General features: G+C 42.8%; 1 protein-coding gene across 2 annotated transcripts in view; it reads left to right on the top strand.

Moving 5' to 3' along the window:
• Window positions 1-3,837: 3,837 nt before the first annotated feature.
• The window catches only part of LOC149470713 (uromodulin-like), a 63,174-nt gene continuing 43,872 nt past the window's right edge, over window positions 3,838-23,139 (top strand). Inside the window, exons 1-6 of one of the 2 annotated variants that reach the window (XM_089661639.1) lie at window positions 3,840-3,958; window positions 6,070-6,093; window positions 9,015-9,044; window positions 14,484-14,627; window positions 18,715-18,980; window positions 19,059-19,184. In XM_089661639.1, coding sequence (XP_089517765.1) covers window positions 3,895-3,958; window positions 6,070-6,093; window positions 9,015-9,044; window positions 14,484-14,627; window positions 18,715-18,980; window positions 19,059-19,184 — 654 coding nt within the window. In that variant the 5' untranslated portion in view covers window positions 3,840-3,894. Of the gene's footprint in view, window positions 3,959-6,069; window positions 6,094-9,014; window positions 9,045-14,483; window positions 14,628-18,714; window positions 18,981-19,058; window positions 19,185-23,139 lie in introns of both variants that reach the window. The other variant, XM_089661641.1, reaches the window with a different exon arrangement.

Below are 23,139 nucleotides of genomic sequence, written 5' to 3'. Positions count from 1 at the left end.
ACCCTGCATTCACTATATCTAGTCTCCCCGGACTCTGCATCCACTATATCCTCACTCCCCGGACCCCCGCATTCACTATATCCGCTCTCACTGGACCCCCGCATTCACTATATCCACTCTCCCCGGACCCCGCATTCATTATATCCGCTCTCCCCGGACCCCGCATTCACTATATTCGCTCTCCCCGGACCCCGCTTTCACTATATCCGCTCTCCCCGAACCCCGCATTCACTATATCCGCTCTCCCCGGAACCCGCATTCACTATATCCGCTCTTCCTGGACCCCGCATTCACTCTATCTGCTCTCCCCGGACCCTCCATTCACTATATCCGCTCTCCCCGGACCCTGCATTCACTATATCCGCTCTCCCCGGACCCTGCATTCACTATATCCGCTCTCCCCGGACCCCGCTTTCACAATATCCGCTCTCCCCGAACCCTGCATTCACTATATCCGCTCTCCCCGGACCCTGCATTCACTATATCCGCTCTCCCCGGACCCTGCATTCACTATATCCACTCTCCCTGGACCCCGCATTCACTATATGCACTCTCCCTGGACCCCGCATTCACTATATCCGCTCTCCCCGGACCCTGCATTCACTATATCCGCTCTCCCCGGACCCTGCATTCACTATATCCGCTCTCCCCAGACCCTGCATTCACTATATCCGTTCTCCCCGGACCCCGCATTCACTATATCCACTCTCCCCGGACACTGCATTCACTATATCCGCTCTCCCCGGACCCCGCATTCACTATATCCGCTCTCCCCGGACCCCGCATTCATTATATCTGCTCTCCCCGGACCCCGCATTCACTATATCCACTCCCCCTGGACCCCGCATTCACTATATCTGGTCTCCCCGGACCCCGCATTCACTATATCCGCTCTCCCCAGACCCCGCATTCACTATATCCGCTCTCCCCGGACCCCGCATTCACTATATCCGCTCTCCCCGGACCCCGCATTCACTATATCTCATCTCCCCGGACCCCGCATTCACTATATCTGGTCTCCCACAGTACACAGAATATGGAAATGTAATTATTTTAGTAAATATAAACTGCTAAATACCTTTTCTCACCAGCAGTATATAGCGGTCTTGTGACTTCTATCAGTGTCCAGCAGAGCACTGGTTAATGCTTGTAGGAGGAGTTTTCATTCCCCTCTAACTGTCCTATGATACTGCAGGACCCCTGACCCTCTGTCTGGACAGTGCTGATTGGCCTTGTGCTGATCACATGCATCCTCCTAAAGAAAAAAAAAACTCTCTAGCCATACACACCAAACTGAGCATGCACAGAGTGATTCCTGGAGCTTTGTACTATCAACAGATGGATTGGGGACAGTAGAAGAAGAAGAGAAGACAGGATCAAACAGCTTTTATACACAATGCAGATAATTAACCCCTTAGGTTCCACATTGAGTATAACAAGCGTGCTTTACTGCATCTACAGACTGATTGTACTGTTGTGGGTTTAGTAACACTTTAATGTGATGTTTTATTTAATCTCCTTGCAGCATGAAATAAACACATTAAAATTAAAAGAAAAGTGTAATATACTAAAGCCAGCCATCCATGGATGGAATCTCAGCTGGACTGGCCAAGATTTGACCCATCTATGGGCAGGCTGGTTGTATCCAAGTTGATCCATTGATTGACTTCAGTACAGCCAGCCTGTTGGATTTTGCACATGCGATTTTGGCCAGTGGCTATAGCCTCTGGTGAGCAGCAGTGAGCCTTGTGTCCTGCCGGCCGGGAAAGCTCCCCACCAGCAGAACACAATATATAAATTGGACTACATCTAAGAAACCAAAGCTGAGGCAGTCTAGCCAATGCAGTTTTCTGAATGAGCGCCCAAAATATCCCCAAGAAGAGGTCCCAAAGGAAGGCACCAGGAGAAAAACAAATATTGGGTTGTGTTAGGTGTGAATATCCAGGGAGCTCATCTTCTATTTTCATTGCCTATCTGGTGCTAAAATATTAATATATTGAAGATCTATTCAAAGAGCTAAACTGTGAAGAAAAGGTGACATAATGGTCATACTTCGCTTACAATAAAGAAAAGGTAATTTACTGAAAATATTTAACTTATTTACCTCGAAGTGTCAAGGAGTGTTCGGTTAGTTTGTTAATAATGCTTCGGGCGACAACAAAAACATTTTTTTGAGTAGCAAACATGGCAAAGTATAAGGAAGTCAACATGTAATATGATAAGGAATGCACCGAGAGGCATTGTTGTGGTTTTCCCTTTTGAGGGGCAACAAAGCAGACATTGTACTTGTGAAAGAATAATTGTTGGGAGAAGTTTGTGTTCATGAAGAATCGATACAGAAAGGAGATTCTACAATGAGAAGCTGGATGTCTCTTCCTTCGGGTCCGGCTGTGTGCTCCCCATGACAGCTGATGTGATTAAACCTGGGTGGGAGGGTTAAGGTGGTCTATGGCATAGCGGCTCATGGTGGGGATTAGAAATGTATGAAGGGTCTAGTTCCATTGCTTGCCTAGAAAAAGAAAATTGGAACCCAACAAGGGAGGTTCAGATCCTGTACATTTAAATATTCATGAATGTGAAAGTGATCTCAAATACATAAATGTACCAATAAAATGTCAATAACACCACATAATTGAAATAGTCCATTAACACCGTGTGTTGAAGTATAAATAAAACATTCCCTTTAGTTCCACCCAAAAAGATCTTGTTTGGAATCCGGCCACCAGTGAATCCGGCCACCACGTGACACACACAGCCTCCTACCAGATCAGAACATCCCAAATTATAGGTGCTTTGTGAAAGTTCAGAGGTGCGTGGGCCTTCTACTAATGGAGCATCCAACTACAGGGAACCACAGGGCACAACAAGAGGAAACTCAACTGTATACCCTCTTTCGAAGGAATTTTATGCAATGGCCAAGTCAATCACCTGACCTGAATCCGATTGAGCATTTCACTTGCTGAAGACAAAACTGAAGGGAAAATGCCCCAAGAACAAGCAGGAACTGAAGACAGTTGCAGTAGAGGCCTGGCAGAGCATCACCAGGGATGAAACCCAGCGTCTGGGGATGTCTATGCGTTCCACACTTCAGGCTGTCATTGACTGCAAAGGATTTGCAACCAAGTATTAAAAAGTGAAAGTTTGATTTATGATTATTATTCTGTCCCATTACTTTTGGTCCCTTAACAAGTGGGAGGCACATATGCAAACTGTTGTAATTCCCACACCGTTCACCTGATTTGGATGTAAATACCCTCAAATTAAAGCTGATAGTCTGCAGTTAAAGCACATCTTGTTCGTTTCATTTCAAATCCATTGTGGTGGTGTATAGAGCCAAAAATGTTAGAATTGTGTCGATGTTCTAATATTTATGGACCTGACTGTATACATTCCACTTGTTGGGGATTCCGTTCTGAGTAAGGAATCGCACTCTACCGAGGTGCCTTGGCACAACCATGTAACTTCAACATGTATTTACAAATGTATGCAACAAAAGCCAGTTTCTAAGTAGTTTATAGAGTTTTGCAAGTTTTTCTTTATTCTGGGTACTAAATATCTCTGTTCATTAACTGCAGAGAGCGTTTTTTTCTTATAATAGCTAGATAGCTCATTGAGGTCATTTACTGGAAATATTTAAATGATTTACCCCGAGGTCTCAGTGGATGTTCAGGTGCTTTGTTAATAATGATTTGGAGTAACATTTTTGGTGTGACAGTAATGGTAGAGTATAAGGAAGTCAATATTAAATATAATGTGGAATGTGCCAAAGGACAAGGAACTTGTAAAGAAATGTTATAAAAGAACAGCAGCAAGGCTGATATCGTATTTGTGAACAAACCAACACTCAGAGCAGTTTGTGTTGATGACGGATTGATACAGAAAGGAGAATCCACAATGAGAAGGACAATGTCTCTTCTCCTTCTCCTGGTCCTGCTGTGCGCTCCCCATGGGATGGCTGGTGAGTAGATTCAAGTCACCTGATGTGATTCAACCTGGGTGGGAGGGTTAGGGGTGGTCTATGGCATAGTGATTGATGGGGGAGAGCAGACAACATATGGAGGACCTAGATCCATTCCTCAATAAAACATCTACAGACCCAACAAGGGAGGTGTAGATCCTTCACTTAGAATATGCAAAAAGTGCATCAATATTCCCCTTAAATATCAAGATTGATAGGGTCCCAGAACATTTAATGCTATAATATGTATATAATACATTGTGTATGAAAACTCATAAATCTGCCAGGAAAAAAAAACTGGTTGGGAAAGATACAAATAACCCCTCCCCAAAAAAAGTATTTAAACATGTTACTAGTAAAAAATTGTCTCAGCATGAAGGTCCCTTTACGGGATAGCTCATAGTTGGTGACTGGGGCCAAAAGGAAGCAAATCTATAAAATACTTTCCTTAGCTCTTAGTATAAAAGAAATTGTAGGAGCTCAGGCCCATAATGAAGATACTATTACCACAGCCTCAAATGAACTACAATGGCTCAAAATCGATAGGTCCAGAGACAGACAAATAAAAAGTGAACCAAACATCAGGACCAGATGGCTTACACCCATGTGTCCTTAAAGAGCTGAGCTCTGATTAAATTAATTTTGAAATATTTTTAATAGCTGTCTTAGTACCAATGGATTGGTGCAAGGCCAGTGTGGTGCCTATATTTAAAAAGGGATTGAACTCTTTATCAAGTACCTACAGACCGGTTCCTTTAAATATACATACAATATCAGCGCTCCAGTGTTGAAGGATACAGATTTAGGACACGGGGCTGAAGAGTTTTCCTCCTTTAATACTGTTCAGAACTAAAAGTGTGCAGAGATTATTCCAGGCCTCGCAGCTTCCTTGTGACCCGGGTAATCTTTGATACTAAAGAAACAGAAAAAAGAAAGAACTCAATAGTCTAGTGCAAAACCTTCTGACATCATTAAATTTTCAACTTTTTTTTATTAAAATACTCAGAAAAGAGAAAAAAAATCATCAAATCCTAGGTATATGGTGCTGTCACGTCCTCAGAGACGGAATGTATGAGAAGATTACCTCTCCAGTGTATAAAATGAAATGAAATAGGTGAGGCTATCTAGCACATGTTGGTGTCAAGGTCAAGCCTTCTTCCTCAGAGCTAACCTCTATTGTCAGGAAGATCCTCAAGATATTTATAAAGAAGCACTTTAAAAAAAAAAGAGTTTTTGGTAGAAATAAGTCCCTATGACGATTTATTTCCACACAACATATTTCTTGAAGGAGGCAATTGGCCATTTATTTGAATATATTATAAACCTATATGTGGTAAATAAGCAGCAGCTGGTGTCAAAGTTGTACAACAAACACACATTAGATTTTATTGACCTGTTATGATCTTAATGTGATTTTAATGTATCCATCTTGTTTGTAATAAAATGTTTCCTTTTTTTAATGAATTACTATGTGTGCCCCTTTAATGCCAGCAAAGTCTGACATAATTAATGTTTTTACATTTTGGAGGTATATAGGGATGTGGCATTTGAGTGGCAGTATGATATTCATATTCTATCTCATGAATACACTAAGAATAATGACAGGAAAGGAACTATAAAGCAGGTCTAGCATCAGATGTGTTGTTCCACGCTCAGTATTGTAACACTTCCAGGCAGGGTTTTTTTCTCAGAGTACTCCCCCCTTCTGAGTCACACTTTGTCTTCACCCCCTACCTACCTCCGAGCATCATCCATTGGTTGCTCCCCCTACCCACCTCCTAGTATAGCCCCCTTTAGAGAATACAGAAACAAATAAGACATGCTAAGACATGATAACAAGAAAAGCAATAAATCAGATTCCTAGCATCCAGCAACAATAGACCCCCCAGCAACAGAAAATACATCCAGCAACAATAGACCCCCCAGCAATTGTAATATTGTCTATTGTAATATATCAGGAATGTATCCCTGCGGGTTTGTAAAAATACTGAAATGTCAGTTTAATGCTCCATCTGTTGAAAGAAAAGGTGCAGCAGATGGAGTGACACAAATCAGATTTATTAATGTTCCTTTTCTCCATATAATCTCTTTTCTGATTTTTCTTGTTTCAGAGTTCACCACCTCTCTGACTCCTGGTAAGTTATCATTCTCTTTCCAGAGTTTTCCTCTTTTATGACAGAATTGAGGATACTATCAGGATGGGGAATTTGTAATGAAAATCACTGTGGATTTGATACAATAAATACAAAATATACAGAGACAAATATCAGGGCTGCCATTGTCGGCCACCTTCAGAGAATGCTAATCGCCTGGCTGTCATACTGATCCAGTTATAGAAAAAAACTCACTCAAGCCCAAAATATTCCTCTGCCTTGTGAAAGGTTTAGGCTGCTCCCCTACAAACAATATAAAATGGTAGGAAAGCATGCAATCAGTGAAAACGTAATAAAGAAACAACAAAAGTGAGTGTTTCACTCCAACCTGGAAGGGCAAAAAGATTCTGAACCAAAAGTAGAATATTTAACAGCTACAAATGTAACCAACCAAACATTAATAAACCCCCTTCACCTGGGCTTTAAACAGACATAAAAACAATATCCATGATAACACAGAGCAGCAAAAAAGTAAATCATATTTCTATCAATCAGTGAGCATTAAGTATACAAATATCTCATATCTAATAAATATTGTACAATGGATTGATGGACGATCAAACGGCACCACATCCCTGATTACCTTAGACCAAAAACAATATATACTCTATATAAAGATTTAACCACAAAAACAATATATCTGATTTCTAGGTTGTCAAAACAATACAAAAAGATCAAGTAAAATAAAACTATTTATTATTAAATATATTGAAAAGATTCTTTGTGGTTTACAATACATTAGTCACAAAAGCATCTCCTTTTTCAAAGTATAGTTAAACCTCCGGGCATCACCCCTAAAAAATGTAAAATAGTAAAATATTTATCAATATATAGTTTTATTACATTTACATTTATTTTTGTTGATCTTCTTGTTTTGTGTTGGCATATATATATATATACGCTCACCGGCCACCTTATTAGGTACACCTTGCTAGTAACAGGTTGGACCCCATTTTGCCTTCAGTATATATACAGTATATACAGTACAGTATATTCATAAATGATGGAGCACAGATCCTGCATTGTCTTTATTCAAATGTACATTTCACCAGGAAGGAAGAATGAATGTCTCAGGGGTCGCCGCCCTTTCTCTTGCTCATTAGTGATCAGACATGGAAAACCAACACAATAAATATAACTACACCCAAAGAAGAAAACAAACTCCCACCACAGCGGATAATTAAATAAGTTATTATGCAGTACATACACTGTACATACACAATATATATATATATTCAACACGTTTATCTCATTCCTCCTCGGAGGTTGTACATAAACATATAATAGATGATGGATCCAGAGATGACAATGCATGAATACATCTGATTTCTTGAAGTTGGGAATGTAAGTCAGAGGGATTCATGAATTTTCATCACTTTATGTTTTCTTTTTGTGATCTATGGATGTAGATCTTTGTCACTGACAAGGATACATGACTGGATGACATGGATAAGGGTGGGTTTACAATGCTGGATTTATTTCCCTTTTTTAATAGAGGACCAAAGGTACTATATACCCTGTACGTATTTATAAAAGGGGGCTGGATATATGGGCCCCACCCATATCTTGAAGGAAATTCCAGATTTTGATAAGTCCCCCACACCACACCCCTCAAACACTGGGTCAACATGGTCAATGTGCCAGAAAGAAGCCTTTACTGCATCAATGACACAAGAAAGCCCGGTTAGGCATGTTAAGGTGTTGCCAGGCATATTGTAACTGGGCTTGTTGGTGGCATTGGTGCAGTAAAAGCTTCATTCTGGCACCTCGACCAAACAGCTCATTTTTGTTCAAGTATCACCGTATTGTACTCCTTAAAAACAACCACACCATCTTTTTCCAGAGCAGCCTGGATTTTGTTTGAGGTTGCCTGTGGATTCTTTGAATCCCGGACAATTCTTCTGTCAGTTGTGGCTGCAATCTTTCTTGGTCTACCTGACCTTAGCTTGGTATCAAGAGATCCCTGAACTTTCCACTTCTTAATAGGTGATGTAACAGTACTGATTGGCATATTCAAGGCTTTGGACATCTTTTTATGTCCTTTTCCATCTTTATAAAGATCCATTACCTTGTTACGCAGGACTTTTGACAGTTCTTTTCTGATCCCCATGGCTCAGTATCTAGCCTAGTCAGTGCTTCCATGTAAGAGCTAACAAACTCATTGACTATTTATACACTGACACTGATTGCAATTTAAAAAGCCACAGATGAGGGACATTAACCTCTAATTGGCATTGTACCCCGTGTGTGTCACCTTGTGTGTCTGTACCAAGGCCAAACATTCCAGGGGGCGGAGACTTCTGATCCAGGGGGCGGAGACTTCTGATCTGGGCCATTTGGGTGATTTCTGTTATCATTATGATTTAAAAAGGAGCTAAACAACTATTTGATAAGAAATGGCTTCATATGATCATCATCCTTCAATAAAAGAGCATTTTATGGCAGATCAGTCATATTTTCAATATCAGTGCCAACATTTCACAATTTCTGCCAGGGGATGTAAACTTTTGAGCACAACTGTATATAAATATATATATATATATATATATATATATATATACTCTTATATATGCATTTATTATGATGGGAGGGGAGAGTTGACTTTTATGATGGGGGGGGGGATAAATATTATGATGGGAGGGGAAATTGACTTTTATGATGGGAGGGGGAAATGACTTTTATGATGGAAGGGGGAATTTACTTTTTGTTTGATGGGAGGGGGAGTTGACTTTTATGAAGGAAGGGGGAAGTTTACTTTTTTATGATGGGAGGGGGGAGTTGACTTTTATGATGGGAGGGGGTAGTTGGATTTAAGCAAACAGAACAGTTGAAGTTGTTGCCCCTTTTTGTAGAGAAGAATGCTTTTGTAGGGATCTCATATCTACATTTTTCCTTTTCTTCAGATACTGACGGCTACAGCTGCACACAGAGAGGTAAGTCACCAAGTGAGGAATCTCTGATACAAGAACTCAGTCAGACAAGTAGCAAAACAAATCATCACTTTTATCACAATTTCTCTTATTTTGGCTGAAATAAGCAAGAAGATGCAAATTCTTCCTTATGGACTTTTTGGTTACACAACAAAGACTCTACATATTGATTGGATCCGCATGATATAACCAATAGATGTATACACCATCAGGGGTGGGAATTGACCATCTTAGGTCTTAATAAGACATGTGATCTCATGAGATCCTATCACTGGGGTTCATTTACTGAAGGAGTAGAGAATGCAAACGAATGTTATTTAGTTTAGTGAATCAGGTAAATCAGGTCTTCACTAATCATCCAATCATGTGTAAGCACAATGTTTCTAAGGCACACATTGATGCAGTTCTGGAATCATCAATACATCATGAATGTTGTTATTTTTAAAGCTAGCAGTGTAGGTACCTGAATATAAATTGGCATCAGTCTTGTTGAGTCCCCTGTACAGCAGAGCTCAGATTAGGAGATGGAGAAGCAGCACATGGAGCCAATCCTGTGCTCTGCAGTGCATGGAGTATGCTGGTAGGAGGAGAGAGAAGAGTGACAGTGATATGTGTGTGATGCTTCTCCTTCACTTTCTAGTCACAGCGGGCTCAATTCACAAAGCGGTATCTACAAAGATCTGCGGTAAAATACCTGTTTTGACCGGTACACTCTATGATTATGTTGTTCAGTCCAGCAGGAGGCGCTCTCTGTACAAATTATGCGATGTTAGTACAGCGAGCCCCCTCTGAGCTATAGTGCTCTGACAGGGGGACGCCCCCCCACCAGAACACACCAGTCAGTGCTGGCAGCCATTGAATGTCTGATGGTTTCTGTTGAACTGGCTGATATTTGGCCTATGTGTACCAGGCTGTAGCATTTTTCAAAAATTGTTTTGCAGTTTGCTAAGAAGTGCTACTAAAACCCCCCATGAGTTATGTTATGAAGTGATGCGATATTTTAGTAGTAAAAGCCAGCTGTATATTAATGCCGGCGGTAAGCAGCGTCCTTAACATGGAAGTAAAGGCCAAACCCAACTAATGCTAAACCTTCTCACAGCCACATTCTAAGTCTAATCTATCTAGCCTTGTAAAGAGAAAATCGCTATACTTACCTGTTCTGCAGCCTCTCCGGTCCAGTATCCAGCGACACCCTCTGTGTACAGGATACATCCGACAACGGCTGTGAAGAGCCTGTGAAGTGATGTCACCCATACTGTAGATTTACTATGGGGCTTCCATTGTCACCTGCCTCTCCTGCACATTCCCACACATTGAAGTCACCACTGACAGCTCAGCCTGGGAACAGACCGGAGAGGCTGCAGAACAGGTAAGTATAGTGATTTTCTCTTTACAAGGCTAGATAGATTAGGCTTGGATTGTAGCTGAGAGAAGGTTTAGCATTAGTTGGGTTTGGCCTTTACTTCCACTTTAATAACCAGAAAACAACATGGCTGCCAAGAAGCAGGAGGCCTCCACACCCTTAGAAACCATGACTCATCTGCTGTCAAAAGGCTTCCCAATTGACAAAAGAATGTAAAAACAAAAGAATTTCCAGCTTTTAAAAATGTAAAAAAAAATAAATTACATGGGGGTCCCCCCAATACTTAACAGGCCCTTTGGAGTGGATTAAGAGCAAGCCCTCCCTCCTGAATCATACCAGGCCACAATCAACATGGGGGGGTGCTTTAGGGCAGGGGGGACTCCCCCCCAAAGCACCCTGTCCCCCCCAAAGCACCCTGTCCCCGTTTTGATGTGGACAAGGGCCTCTTCCCCACAGCCCTAGGACGTGGTTGTGGGGGTCTATGGGTCGGGAACTTATTGAAATCTGGAAACCCCTTTTAAAAAATTACCCCCCAGCTCGTGGACCCCCCATGTGAATGAGCAGAGGTACATACTACCCCTATTCATTCACTAAAAAAGTGTGAAAAGTAAATTAAAAAAGTAGTTTTTTACAAATCCTTTATTTATGATGTCATTTATGACATCATCAGGTGGCCCTGCCTCTTTGTTTATTTAGTTTGCGAGGCGGCTGAGCTATCATTCATCGAGAACTAAGCATCAGTGGGGGTTGGGGTTTTTCTTTTTCAGTTTATATCGGTGGCCGGTGTTCATGATGATGCACTTTAGATGTACTTCGGGGGACTCTGGCTAATGCCGGTTTCTTCAATCAGTGCTAATTAAACCTATTCCTTGAATAACGCGTGACTAAACCACGGCTTGTTCAACATTATTTATTTATTTATATTGTTTCGTGAATTGACTTTTAGAGTCAGTTTATGCGGTATTTACTGTACATTTTGTACTAGTGAAGTGACATTTTCAATATTGCATGAGATAACTGGAAAAAAATGTCATGTGATCCAAATATCTCATGTGATATTATTGGTTTGGAGGAGATGGGTGTAGACAGGGGCGGACTGGCAACTCATGGGGCCCCCAGGCAATAGGGGATCATAGGGCCCCTGTGTCCCTGTCCAAACTCAAAAAGCCTATGAAAAAGGTACCAGGGAAATCTCATGGGGCCCCCTACTGACCCCGGGCCCTCGGGCATTGCCCGAGTTTCCAAATGGTCAGTCCACCCCTGGTATCCTCCACCATAGAGATCATCTAACGCCTGGACTGAGTCACCTTTTACTGCTCATTTGTGTCTCTTGTTCTTCAAGGGGGAATCCAGGGCTCAGTTACATTGTTACAGCTGTTGATCCCGATCTGTTCTAAACATTTGTGATTTACAAATCATTTTACTGACCCCGGGCCCTCGGGCAGTGCCCGAGTTTCCAAATGTTCAGTCCGCCCCTGGGTGTATTTGGGTTAGAAAGATCAGCGTTTTTTTTCCTTGAAGTACTTCATTGTGAATGACACAGATCTGCATCTCTGGACAACATGCTTGATGGTAGATTCAAAGCACTGTTTTTATGATTTAAAAATGACTTTTTTAAATGTACCTGTGTGCTTATTGACTATGGTAAATGTTTAATCAGTTGGGGTACAATGTACCTTCTACCTATTCACATAGGGCTGGATATTTGTGGTGTCCTTATCTTTAAGGGCGCTTCCAGATTCCATTAGGTCCCCCCACACCTCCAGACCTGACCACTGTGCCAGACAAAAACATTTCTGCATATATGTCCAAACATGCTGTCATTGGTACAGAAGACAATGCCCACCTCATGCCCTTTTTTTGTTAGCAAACCTTTGACTATTAGACTTAAAAATGGGGAAATTTGATCTTTTAGATTCACCCTGGAGTGCACTCAGCCAACAGGGAAAACATTTTTGGCAGAAATTGTCAGATCTTATCAACATCTCTACCGATGAACTGTCTAAACAGTAAAAGAGAACATGTCACGGGCATCCTGACTAGACTCAAGGCTCCGACAACATACATTTATCACATTCAGCACCAAAATAGATGGAGAGATTTTGTTACCCTCACTAACACCCCCTTCCCTCTCTCTGACCACAACCTGATTACCTTCTCTATCTCCTCGTCCTCCAACGCCTACCCCACCAAATGTCACACTACTACCAGCCGTAACCTCCGCAACCTTAACCCTGCCCCCCTCCACTCTGCAGCTGATCAACTCCATGACAGCATCCTCCCCCTGTCCTGCCCCGACTTGACCATGACTGCCAACAACAACGCGCTGTCAACAGCCCTTGTCTCACTAGCACCTTTAAGCACGCGCAACATCAGACCCCGACTGCTCCAGCCCTGGCAGACTGATCACACCCAAACCCTCAAACGACACAGTCATGCCCTGGAGCGACTATGGTGCCAAACCAAATCCCAACAAGCCTTCACCCGCTACAAATCTGCCTTCCACACCTACACCTCCTCCTTCCACGCAGCCAAACAAGCCTACTTCCTGACCCTCATCAAGGCCCTCTCCTCCAATCCTCGTCGACTCTTCTCCACCTTCAACTCTCTACTCTCTCCACCCCCACCTCCACCCACAATGCACAGTCACTGTCACTCTTCTCTCTCCTCCTACCAGCATACTCCATGCACTGCAGAGCACAGGATTGGCTCCATGTGCTGCTTCTCCATCTCCTAATCTGAACTCTGCTGTACAGGGGACTCAACGAGACTGATGCCAAATTATATTCAGGTGCCTACACTGCTAGCTTTAAAAATAACAACATTCATAATGTATTGATGATTCCAGAACTGCATTAATGTGTGCCTTAGAAACATTGTGCTTACATATGATTGGATGATTAGTGAAGACCTGATTTACCTGATTCACTAAACTAAATAACATTCATTTGCATTCTCTACTCCTTCAGTAAATGAACCCCAGTGATAGGATCTCATGAGATCACATGTCTTATTAAGACCTAAGATGGTCAATTCCCACCCCTGATGGTGTATACATCTATTGGTTATATCATGCGGATCCAATCAATATGTAGAGTCTTTGTTGTGTAACCAAAAAGTCCATAAGGAAGAATTTGCATCTTCTTGCTTATTTCAGCCAAAATAAGAGAAATTGTGATAAAAGTGATGATTTGTTTTGCTACTTGTCTGACTGAGTTCTTGTATCCAATCTTTAACAAACTCATCCAGACTCCACCTCCGCAACATCGCCAAAATCCGCACGTTCCTAACCCCAGAAACCACTAAACAGCTCATCCACTCCCTCATCATATCACGACTCGACTACTGCAACTCCCTCCTCACTGGCCTGCCTCGCTGCTGGCTATCCCCGCTTCAATCGATCCTGAATACGGCTGCCAGACTCATTCACCTTTCCAACCGCTCTGTCTCCGCCACCCCCCTCTGCCAATCCCTCCACTGGCTTCCGATTGCACAACGGATCAAATTCAAAATCCTAACACTGACGTACAAAGCCGTCCACCATACTGCCCCGAACTACATCACTGACCTAATATCCAAGTACCGCCCAACACGCACACTCCGCTCCTCACAAGACCTCCTTCTCTCTAGTTCCCTGGTCTCCTCCTCCCATGCCCGCCTCCAGGACTTCTCAGGGTGTCACCCTCTGGAACTCCCTGCCCCAACCCATCAGATTATCACCTACTCTCCTCTCCTTTAGGCGCACCCTGAAAACCCATCTCTTCAGGGAAGCCTACCCTACCCCCTGACCGACCTCCTCCACTCTTCCTACCACTCCATCCCCCACAGCTATCTCCTCCTGTGCCACCATCCCCTCCCTCCTAGATTGTAAGCTCGAAAGAGCAGGGCCCTCAATCCCCTCATGTTTTGCATTGTATTGGTATTGTTCTGTCACATGTTCTGTCCCCCTCTGTAATGTACAGCGCTGAGCCAACTATTGGAGCATTATAAATACTGTATAATAATAATAATAATGATCCTGAATGTGATTTATAAAATGTAAATAGAACATTGATTTATCTGATGGATTTGTGTTGCAGAGGGGACCTCCCTGACTGTACTGATGGATGCATATTTCATGTATTATGGGTATTCCTACTACTTTGAGAAAGTTCTGAATTATTTATCATCCAGATTCCCCTGCGTCACACGCCAATATACTACAGTAACCCTGGACTATGCCGGTAAGTACAAACATCACTACTTTACTTGTTTTGTTGTAACATTTTAATATCTAAGCAATGTTTCATTTTTGTAGAAATGATTTCAGTGGTATCTGTCTATGAGAACAGTCACACTGACCAATGAGGGGAATTTCACAAAGAGGTTGATTTACAAAAACTGGAGGGTGAAAAATCAGGTGCAACTCTGCATAGAAACCAATCAGCTTTCAGGTTTTTATTGTCAAAGCTTAATTGGACAAACTGAAGTGAGAAGCTGATTGGCTCCCATGCACAGCTGCACCAGATTTTGCACTCGCCAGTTTTAGTAAATCAACCCCAACGGGTCCATCTGCTCTTAGCCTGACATGGACTTCTTCACTCTCTGGCACTGCACTGATGCTCACCTCTTCCCCCTCCATCCCGCCACCAATATACAGGTTTTCACTTTCTGTTTCTGAACCAACACTCACTTTTGTTCTCTCCCCCCTGAATTGCTGCACATTCTTCCCCCTATATACAATGATCAGTGGGATGTCTAAGTCCTTCTCTGCCTGATATCTCACTCAGCTTGATGGGCTCTGTATTACGGTGAAACACCTTTTATTAGTAACTCCCCCGCAGCCCCTCCTAAATAATCACCTGATCCCCATCTCCATCCAGCACTGTGCACATCTGCAGCCGCTCTTCTCTCCTCTCTCCTGTCTCACAGGATTGGCTGAGGGCAGAGAGTGGGGGGCAGGGCCAACCAGGACTGTGAGTCTGAATAGATGCAAATAGCCTGGCTTGGGATTGCGCATGCTCGGGTGTCCACTATAGGAAGTCGCTTCCTATGGGGCCACTCAGTGGGGGCAGGAGCCAGGAGTGCTGATGGGAGATCCCAGAAGAGGAGGCTCAGGGCTGCTCTGTGTAATACCATTTCACAGAGCAGGTAAGTATAAGATGTTTATTATTTTAATGAAAAAGAAACTAAAGTTTTACAATCACTTTAACAGGTGAAACAAAAGACATTTTGGTCAGAAGTATATAATACATAGCACAATCTACAGAGTGTAGAGGTCAGGGGTATGTAATATGTAGCACATCCTACAGAGTGCAGAGGTCAGGGGTATGTATTACATAGCACATCCTACAGAGTGCAGAGGTCAGATGTATATAATATGTAGCACATCCTACAGAGTGCAGAGGTCAGGGGTATGTAATATGTAGCACATCCTACAGAGTGCAGAGGTCAGAGGTATGTAATATGTAGCACATCCTACAGAGTGCAGAGGTCAGAGGTATGTAATATGTAGCACATCCTACAGAGTGCAGAGGTCAGCGGTATGTAATACGTAGCACATCCTACAGAGTGCAGAGGTCAGGGGTATGTAATACGTAGCACATCCTACAGAGTGCAGAGGTCAGGGGTATGTATTACGTAGCACATCCTACAGAGTGCAGAGGTCAGGGGTATGTATTACATAGCACATCCTACAGAATGCAGAGGTCAGGAGTATGTAATGCACAGCACAGCCTACAGTGCAAAATATATCTCCTGTGGATTATGGTGCTGTGGTTTCACACCCTTCATGAGCCTGTTGTGGAAGATCTGGTGATGCGGAGCGCTGTCTCTTTACCATTTGTTACACATGCTGGCTCTGCCGCTTTGAGCTTTTTTGCTGAACTGTTACCTATCTGGGGGGCTGTGAGAGGTAATTATTTGCATAAACACTGTGACCAGCAACCCCCAATTACAGGATTGTGTGCTCAGTATAGGACATTGGCTCCTCTGTATCCATGGCTTCGCTGCTACTACATTCCTAGCCCAAGTATAGGCTTCCTGCATGAATCAATATCTGACCGATTTAATAGTCACAATGACTTCCAGAATGTCCTTTACACCCGGGGATCCTGTTATGCATCTTGTTAACCCCTTGCCCTCCAGAGTATACCCCCCCCCCCTTTCCTGACCAGGCAATTTTGTGCGATATGGCACTGCGTTACTTTAACTGACAATTGCACGCTCATGCAACGCTGCACCCAAATGACATTTACAGCCTTTTTTTCCCCACAAATAGAGATTTCTATGGTAGTATTTGGTGACCTGTGCATTTTTTACTTTTTGCACTATAAATAAAAAAAGACAAATTTGAGAAAAAAACAATATTTTTGACTTTTTGCTATTAAATGTGCAGTAAAATAATTTTAAAAATCAAATTTTGTCATAAATTTAGGCCTAAATGTATTCTGCTCCATGTCTTTGCTAAAAAAAGTGAGCTGTGTTGTATTTTGGTTGCCCGGAGTTATTATAGCATTGTGATTGTTCACCTCTGGCTCATTTAGCTGAATATTGGTCACCATGATCCTACAGTCTCACTGATAGGAGGATGGTGGAGGATACATACAGTCTGTATTGCCGAATGTAATACTTTGATATATTATAATGTGGGCTGTATGAATGTACGTGTGACGTCTAGATGTGCTATTTACTACTAAGGCAATGTTGTCTTGTTTTTTAAGGTGGTGGAAGATTATTATTTTTTTACAGTTTTTTTGTAAAGATTTTGGTAAACATGTTTTCTAATTGTCAATTATTATTGAGTATCATTGATGAACCTGTCAATTTATGCCTCGGAGGCTGAGTTATACGGCCCTTTTGGTGGATTGTTATGTATCTGCCTCTTTTTTCTTTATTCTGTACCTTGGCCATAGATCCCCACTATATATATTTTTTTACTTCAGTGAGTGGGCAGTTGACTTAGGGTACACATTAGGTACCCAGTTTATGGAGTGCCCCTCTTTTTTTAACTTTGTTTTTTTGGATTTAGCAAAACTTGTAATGAGCAGCACAGCCTGTAGGGTGCAGTGATCAGGACTATGTAACATACAGCATGGAGTGCAGCAGTCACGAGTACAACATAAAGCACCTCATAGAGTACAGCAGTCACAAGTACAACATAAAGCACAGCATACAGAGTACAGCAGTCACGAGTACAACATAAAGCACAGCATACAGAGTGCAGCAGTCATGACTACAACATAAAGCACAGCATACAGAGTACAGCAGTCATAAGTACAACATAAAGCACAGCATACAGAGTACAGCAGTCACGAGTACAACATAAAGCACAGCATACAGAGTACAGCAGTCACGAGTACAACATAAAGCACAGCATACAGAGTACAGCAGTCACCAGTACAACATAAAGCACAGCATACAGAGTACAGCAGTCACGAGTACAACATAAAGCACGGCATACAGAGTACAGCAGTCACGAGTACAACATAAAGCACAGCATACAGAGTACAGCAGTCACGAGTACAACATAAAGCACAGCATACAGAGTACAGCAGTCACGAGTACAACATAAAGCACAGCATACGGAGTACAGCAGTCACGAGTACAACATAAAGCACAGCATACAGAGTACAGCAGTCACAAGTACAACATAAAGCACAGCATACAGAGTACAGCAGTCACAAGTACAACATAATGCACGGCATACAGAGTACAGCAGTCACGAGTACAACATAAAGCACAGCATACAGAGTACAGCAGTCACGAGTACAACATAAAGCACGGCATACAGAGTACAGCAGTCACGAGTACAACATAAAGCACGGCATACAGAGTACGGCAGTCACGAGTACAACATAAAGCACGGCATACAGAGTACAGCAGTCACGAGTACAACATAAAGCACAGCATACAGAGTACAGCAGTCACGAGTACAACATAAAGCACAGCATACAGAGTACAGCAGTCACGAGTACAACATAAAGCACGGCATACAGAGTACAGCAGTAAAGTGCAGGGTGTGAACTGCTGGCTAAGAGTATGATATGTACAACATTCCACTCCTTGTTTGGGCCAATCAGATCACTCGGTGATATTTGCCAGTAACGGAGAAGTGATCTAGCCTGAACATAGATATAATTGGTAGCTCTGTACATTTTTGTTTTTTTCGGAGCAGATCTGATTTTAATTGACATTGCTAAGCTGAGGATATCAGGACTTTGGTGGGCACTTTTGTTCTCTTACTATTCCTTATGCTACCATTAGTCTTTATAACTTTATTTTGAGCATTACATTTCTACTTTTCAATAAAATATTATTTTTTTCTTTCAGAAATCAATGAAACTATCACCGATGACAGGAGTGTTTTTTTACAAAGTATAACAAGAAACTATTGGGATGACCCGTCTGCTTGTGATAATTACAATTACCATCTATTAAACTTCAATCAGTCCACCCTCTACGGGCTGAAGAGAGCTCTGGAGGTTTCCCCCGCTGAGTCCATCATTTGGGTTTTTACAGCTGGCTCCATGGTAGATATCAATGACGCTCAGCTCCTGTCTGAGGTTCATACATTGCTGGAGGAAAAGAAGTCCCAAGTAAGAGTCTTCCATGTAAAGTCATACATCGTCTACGTATCGTATATCCATAGATAAACATTTTATTTCTCTCTACAGGTTTATTTTCTTTGGTTCCCATGGTGGTATTATACATGGAGTACTCCCCAGCTTGATGTATTTCATGACATTTCATCTCGTAGTTATGGAGAATTGATTAATATGGGTTATACTGATTATTATAAGGTAAGAATCATATCAGAATCATAGGAAAGATACAATAGAGAAGGCAAATACATTTTGATGAACACTTTATGTATGAGATTCAGTTCCAAATATACTGTATGCTGTACATCTGTAGATTACAATGATCTCAACCATCATAGGTTCAGTTCAGCAGGGATTCTGTGAACTTTAAAAAAGTTTACATGATGAACCTGAACCCCATTGAAATTAATGGAAGCAGAATCTGTCAAATTAAAAATGCCCATTTTATGGACTAATAGGCAATAATAGCATTGGGGTGGCACTGCCATTGTGAACATGTGCCACTGTAAAAAAAAATATTTTTAAAAATGAATTTGGTGAGCAGCAGTGATTTTTTAAATGCTTGAATTTAAACTGTAAAAATTATTTTAATAACGTGCCCCGGGGTGTCCTAATCCTGCCTGTAAGGGGGCGTCTCTGTGATGTATAGAAAGTGCTGCAGCAGTACTGACATTTACAAAGGAAAAAGGGTTCAAAATTATTGGAAAATTAAATAATTTATAGCTATTTTGTTTAGAAAAGCACACAGACCCCTCCGAGGTTCTCCTATGCATTTTGGGGGTCCTTAAGAGAGGTTTGTGTACTTTTTTTTAACTGTCATTTTACTGTCATTTTTGCTGTAGCTCATCCTTCAGGAAGAATGAAAAAAATACCATAGAGACCCCAAAATATGTATCAGACCCTTTGAGGGAGCAACTCACTCCAAAAAAAAAAAAAAGTGTGTAGTCACCCAAGAAATTCATACCAGACCCAAAGGTGTTATAGGCAATGACATTGATGAAATATGGAGACATCTATTTCTATGAGGAAAGCGTTTCTCCCTACAATCTCTGGATCCTAGTGTAGTACTATGGATGTCATTGGTGAAATACGCACAAAGCTCAGGCTATTGTTTGCTCTCATTGACACTATGCTGACAAGTCTGGGTCCATTGCTAGGAAATGTGTCCTTTCTTGGCCAATAGTTTACATGTCACATATACCACAACAGCATGTATTTTATTCTGTATTAGAGGACAGTGAGAATAGTCACTGTGTAATTTACCAATGGTAACTTTAATGTGGTTGTAAACCCTCCCATATACTCATTGAAGTGACTGGCCTCAGGTGATACACAGAGATTAAATAAATCCTACTACATATGTTGTACCTGATTATCTGCAGTCTTCTCTTCTCTATATCTGTTCAAAGTGCTGAATTTTACAGATTGTCTGAGAGTTCAGAAAATGGGGTGGAGAGCTGAAATCGCACACTGCAGAGCTCAGTGAGGAAAGGTCTGAGAGCTGATTGGTGAGAAGAGACACACACCCCTCCACACAGAACACAGGAACAGAGCTGAGGGTGTCAATCTGCCAGAGCTCCCTCCCCGTCATCATTTTTCTCCTGGTGTTAGGAAAACTTGTCAGAAGTTTTCTGATAGCAGAGGAGCAAAGCAGCAGACAGAAATGACACTTGGTGCTCCTAATTGAGACAACTACACACTATAGAGGGATATGCTTTGTTCTTTCACAGAACAGACAATCACCTGAGTGACCAGACACGGAGTAATTGTAACTTGTAAAATAGGTGTAAAGGGGTAAGCTTGCAAATTTAATCAAAGGTTAAGTGCCAGATCCAAACACAACTGAAGCCAATAGGAGTCAACAATACTGGTCGTTTTCAAACTAATAGGCAAGAAATGCCTAATAAAATTGCATGTGTGTATATGTGTGTGTGTGTGTGTGTGTGTGTGGGGGGGGGGGGGTCATGGCCTTTTGGAACATGTACCAAAGTAAAAAGGGATTCTACAAAATTGAATCTGGTGGATAGCAGCAATTTTAATGTTGCCTTAGGGATAACATTAAAAATGCAAAATTCCTCTAAATATCATGCCTTGTGGGTGTCCTTAGCCTGCCTGTGAGGTGATATTTATGTATTATGTATACAAGCTTCTGTAGCAAAATTGACATTTAAAAAAAAGCCATTAAATTGCCCCTAAATGACTGCTTCTGACTACTTTATTTGCAAAAATGTGGCCCTGGATTCCCTTCATCTATCAAAGGGTCTGGATCAGACTGCGGGGATGATCCTCTCTTTTTGTTTTTATTTTACTTATACTGTATTCCCCCTTAAAACCCTGCCAGGCCTGGTATGCATTTTGGGAGGGGGACTCACCACAGTTTTTTCACTCTATCCCCTCCCCTTTGTTCACATGATGTCAGCCAGGAACCCCAAGCTGACAGCTGAATGGACCAGGTGGAGATACATCACTGGTTGTGCAGAGGTGTTACTAAATGTACTGCTTTTCTCTGCATCCGGAGGTTCAACATGGCCGAACATTCATTTCACTCAGCTGTTTGCTGAACCTTCCGAACAGCCAGAATTCAGTGTGAATCGGAGTTTAGACTGAACCAGAAGCTCATCCCAAGTTGGAAACAATAATGCAAACCAGGTTCAGGATGCAAAGAGCATGAATACACTTCAGACTAATACAAAACATATTAACCGTATACCTACTGGACACTGTCACCCCCTTCCTGCCTCCCGGGCACTGTTACCCCCTTCCTGCCTCCCGGGCACTCTCACTCCCTTCCTGCCTACTGGGCACTTTCACCCCCTTCCTGCCTACTAGGCACTTCTACCCCCTTCCTGCCTACAGGGCACTTCTACCCCCTTCCTGCCTACCGGCACTTCTACCCCCTTTCTGCCTACCGGGCACTTCTACCCCCTTCCTGCCTACCGGGGACTTCTACCCCCTTCCTGCCTACAGGGCACTTCTACCCCCTACCTGCCTACAGGGCACTTCTACCCACTTCCTGCCTACAGGACACTTCTACCCCCTTCCTGCCTACCGGGCACTTTCACCCCCTTCCTGCCTACCAGGCACTTTCACCCCCTTCCTGCCTACCAGGCACTTTCACCCCCTTCCTGCCTACCGGGCACTTTCACCCCCTTCCTGCCTACCAGGCACTTTCACCCCCTTCCTGCCTACCGGGCACTTCTACCCCCTTCCTGCCTACCGGGCACTTTCACCCCCTTCCTACTTACCTGACACTGTCACCCCCTTCCTGCCTCCCAGGCACTGTCACCCCCTTCCTGCCTACCGGGCACTGTCACCCCCTTCCTGCCTCCCAGGCACTGTCACCCCCTTCCTGCCTACCAGGCACTGTCACCCCCTTCCTGCTTCCCGGGCACTGTCACCCCCTTCCTGCCTACCAGGCACTGTCACCCCCTTCCTGCTTCCCGGGCACTGTCACCCCCTTCCTGCTTCCCGGGCACTGTCACCCCCTTCCTGCTTCCCGGGCACTGTCACCCCCTTCCTGCTTCCCAGGCACTGTCACTCCCTTCCTGTCCAGGCCAATTTTCAGCTTTCAGCACTGTCACACTTTGACAATTGTGCGGTCATGCAACACTGCACCCATATGATATTTTTATTATTTCTCACACAAATACTATAGAGTGTTCTTTTTGGTGGTATTTAATCACCGCTGGGTGTATTATTTTTTGCTAAACAAGTGAAAAAAGACCAAAGTTTTTCTTTTTTTTTATTATACCATTTTGCTAACAGGTAATATTCCTCGTTCACTGATAGGTACTGATAGGCAGCACTGATGGGCACTGATGAGGAGGCACTGATAGGTAGCACTGATGGGCACTGATATGCTGCACTGATGAGGCAGCACCGGTGGGCATTGTTGAGAAGGTGCTGATGAGGCTGCACTGATATGTGGCACTGATGGCACTGATATGTGTCAAAGATGGGCACTAATAGGTGGCACTGGAGTGCACTGATAGGCTGCACTGACTGGTGGCACCGACTGATGGCACCAATAGGTGACATTGACTGGTGGCACTGACAGGCACAGATTGGCAGCACTGACAGGCACAGATTGGCAGCACTGCTGGGTGCTGATGGAAACTTTTGGGGTTGCACTAATAACCAGTGCCCTGATTAT

The sequence above is a fragment of the Staurois parvus genome, unplaced genomic scaffold, assembly GCF_062004578.1.
Source record: "Staurois parvus isolate SC_StPar_1 unplaced genomic scaffold, SC_StPar_1.0 ptg000034l, whole genome shotgun sequence".
In the NCBI taxonomy this organism is placed as follows: domain Eukaryota; kingdom Metazoa; phylum Chordata; class Amphibia; order Anura; family Ranidae; genus Staurois; species Staurois parvus.
This window is presented reverse-complemented; position numbering and strand designations above follow the sequence as displayed.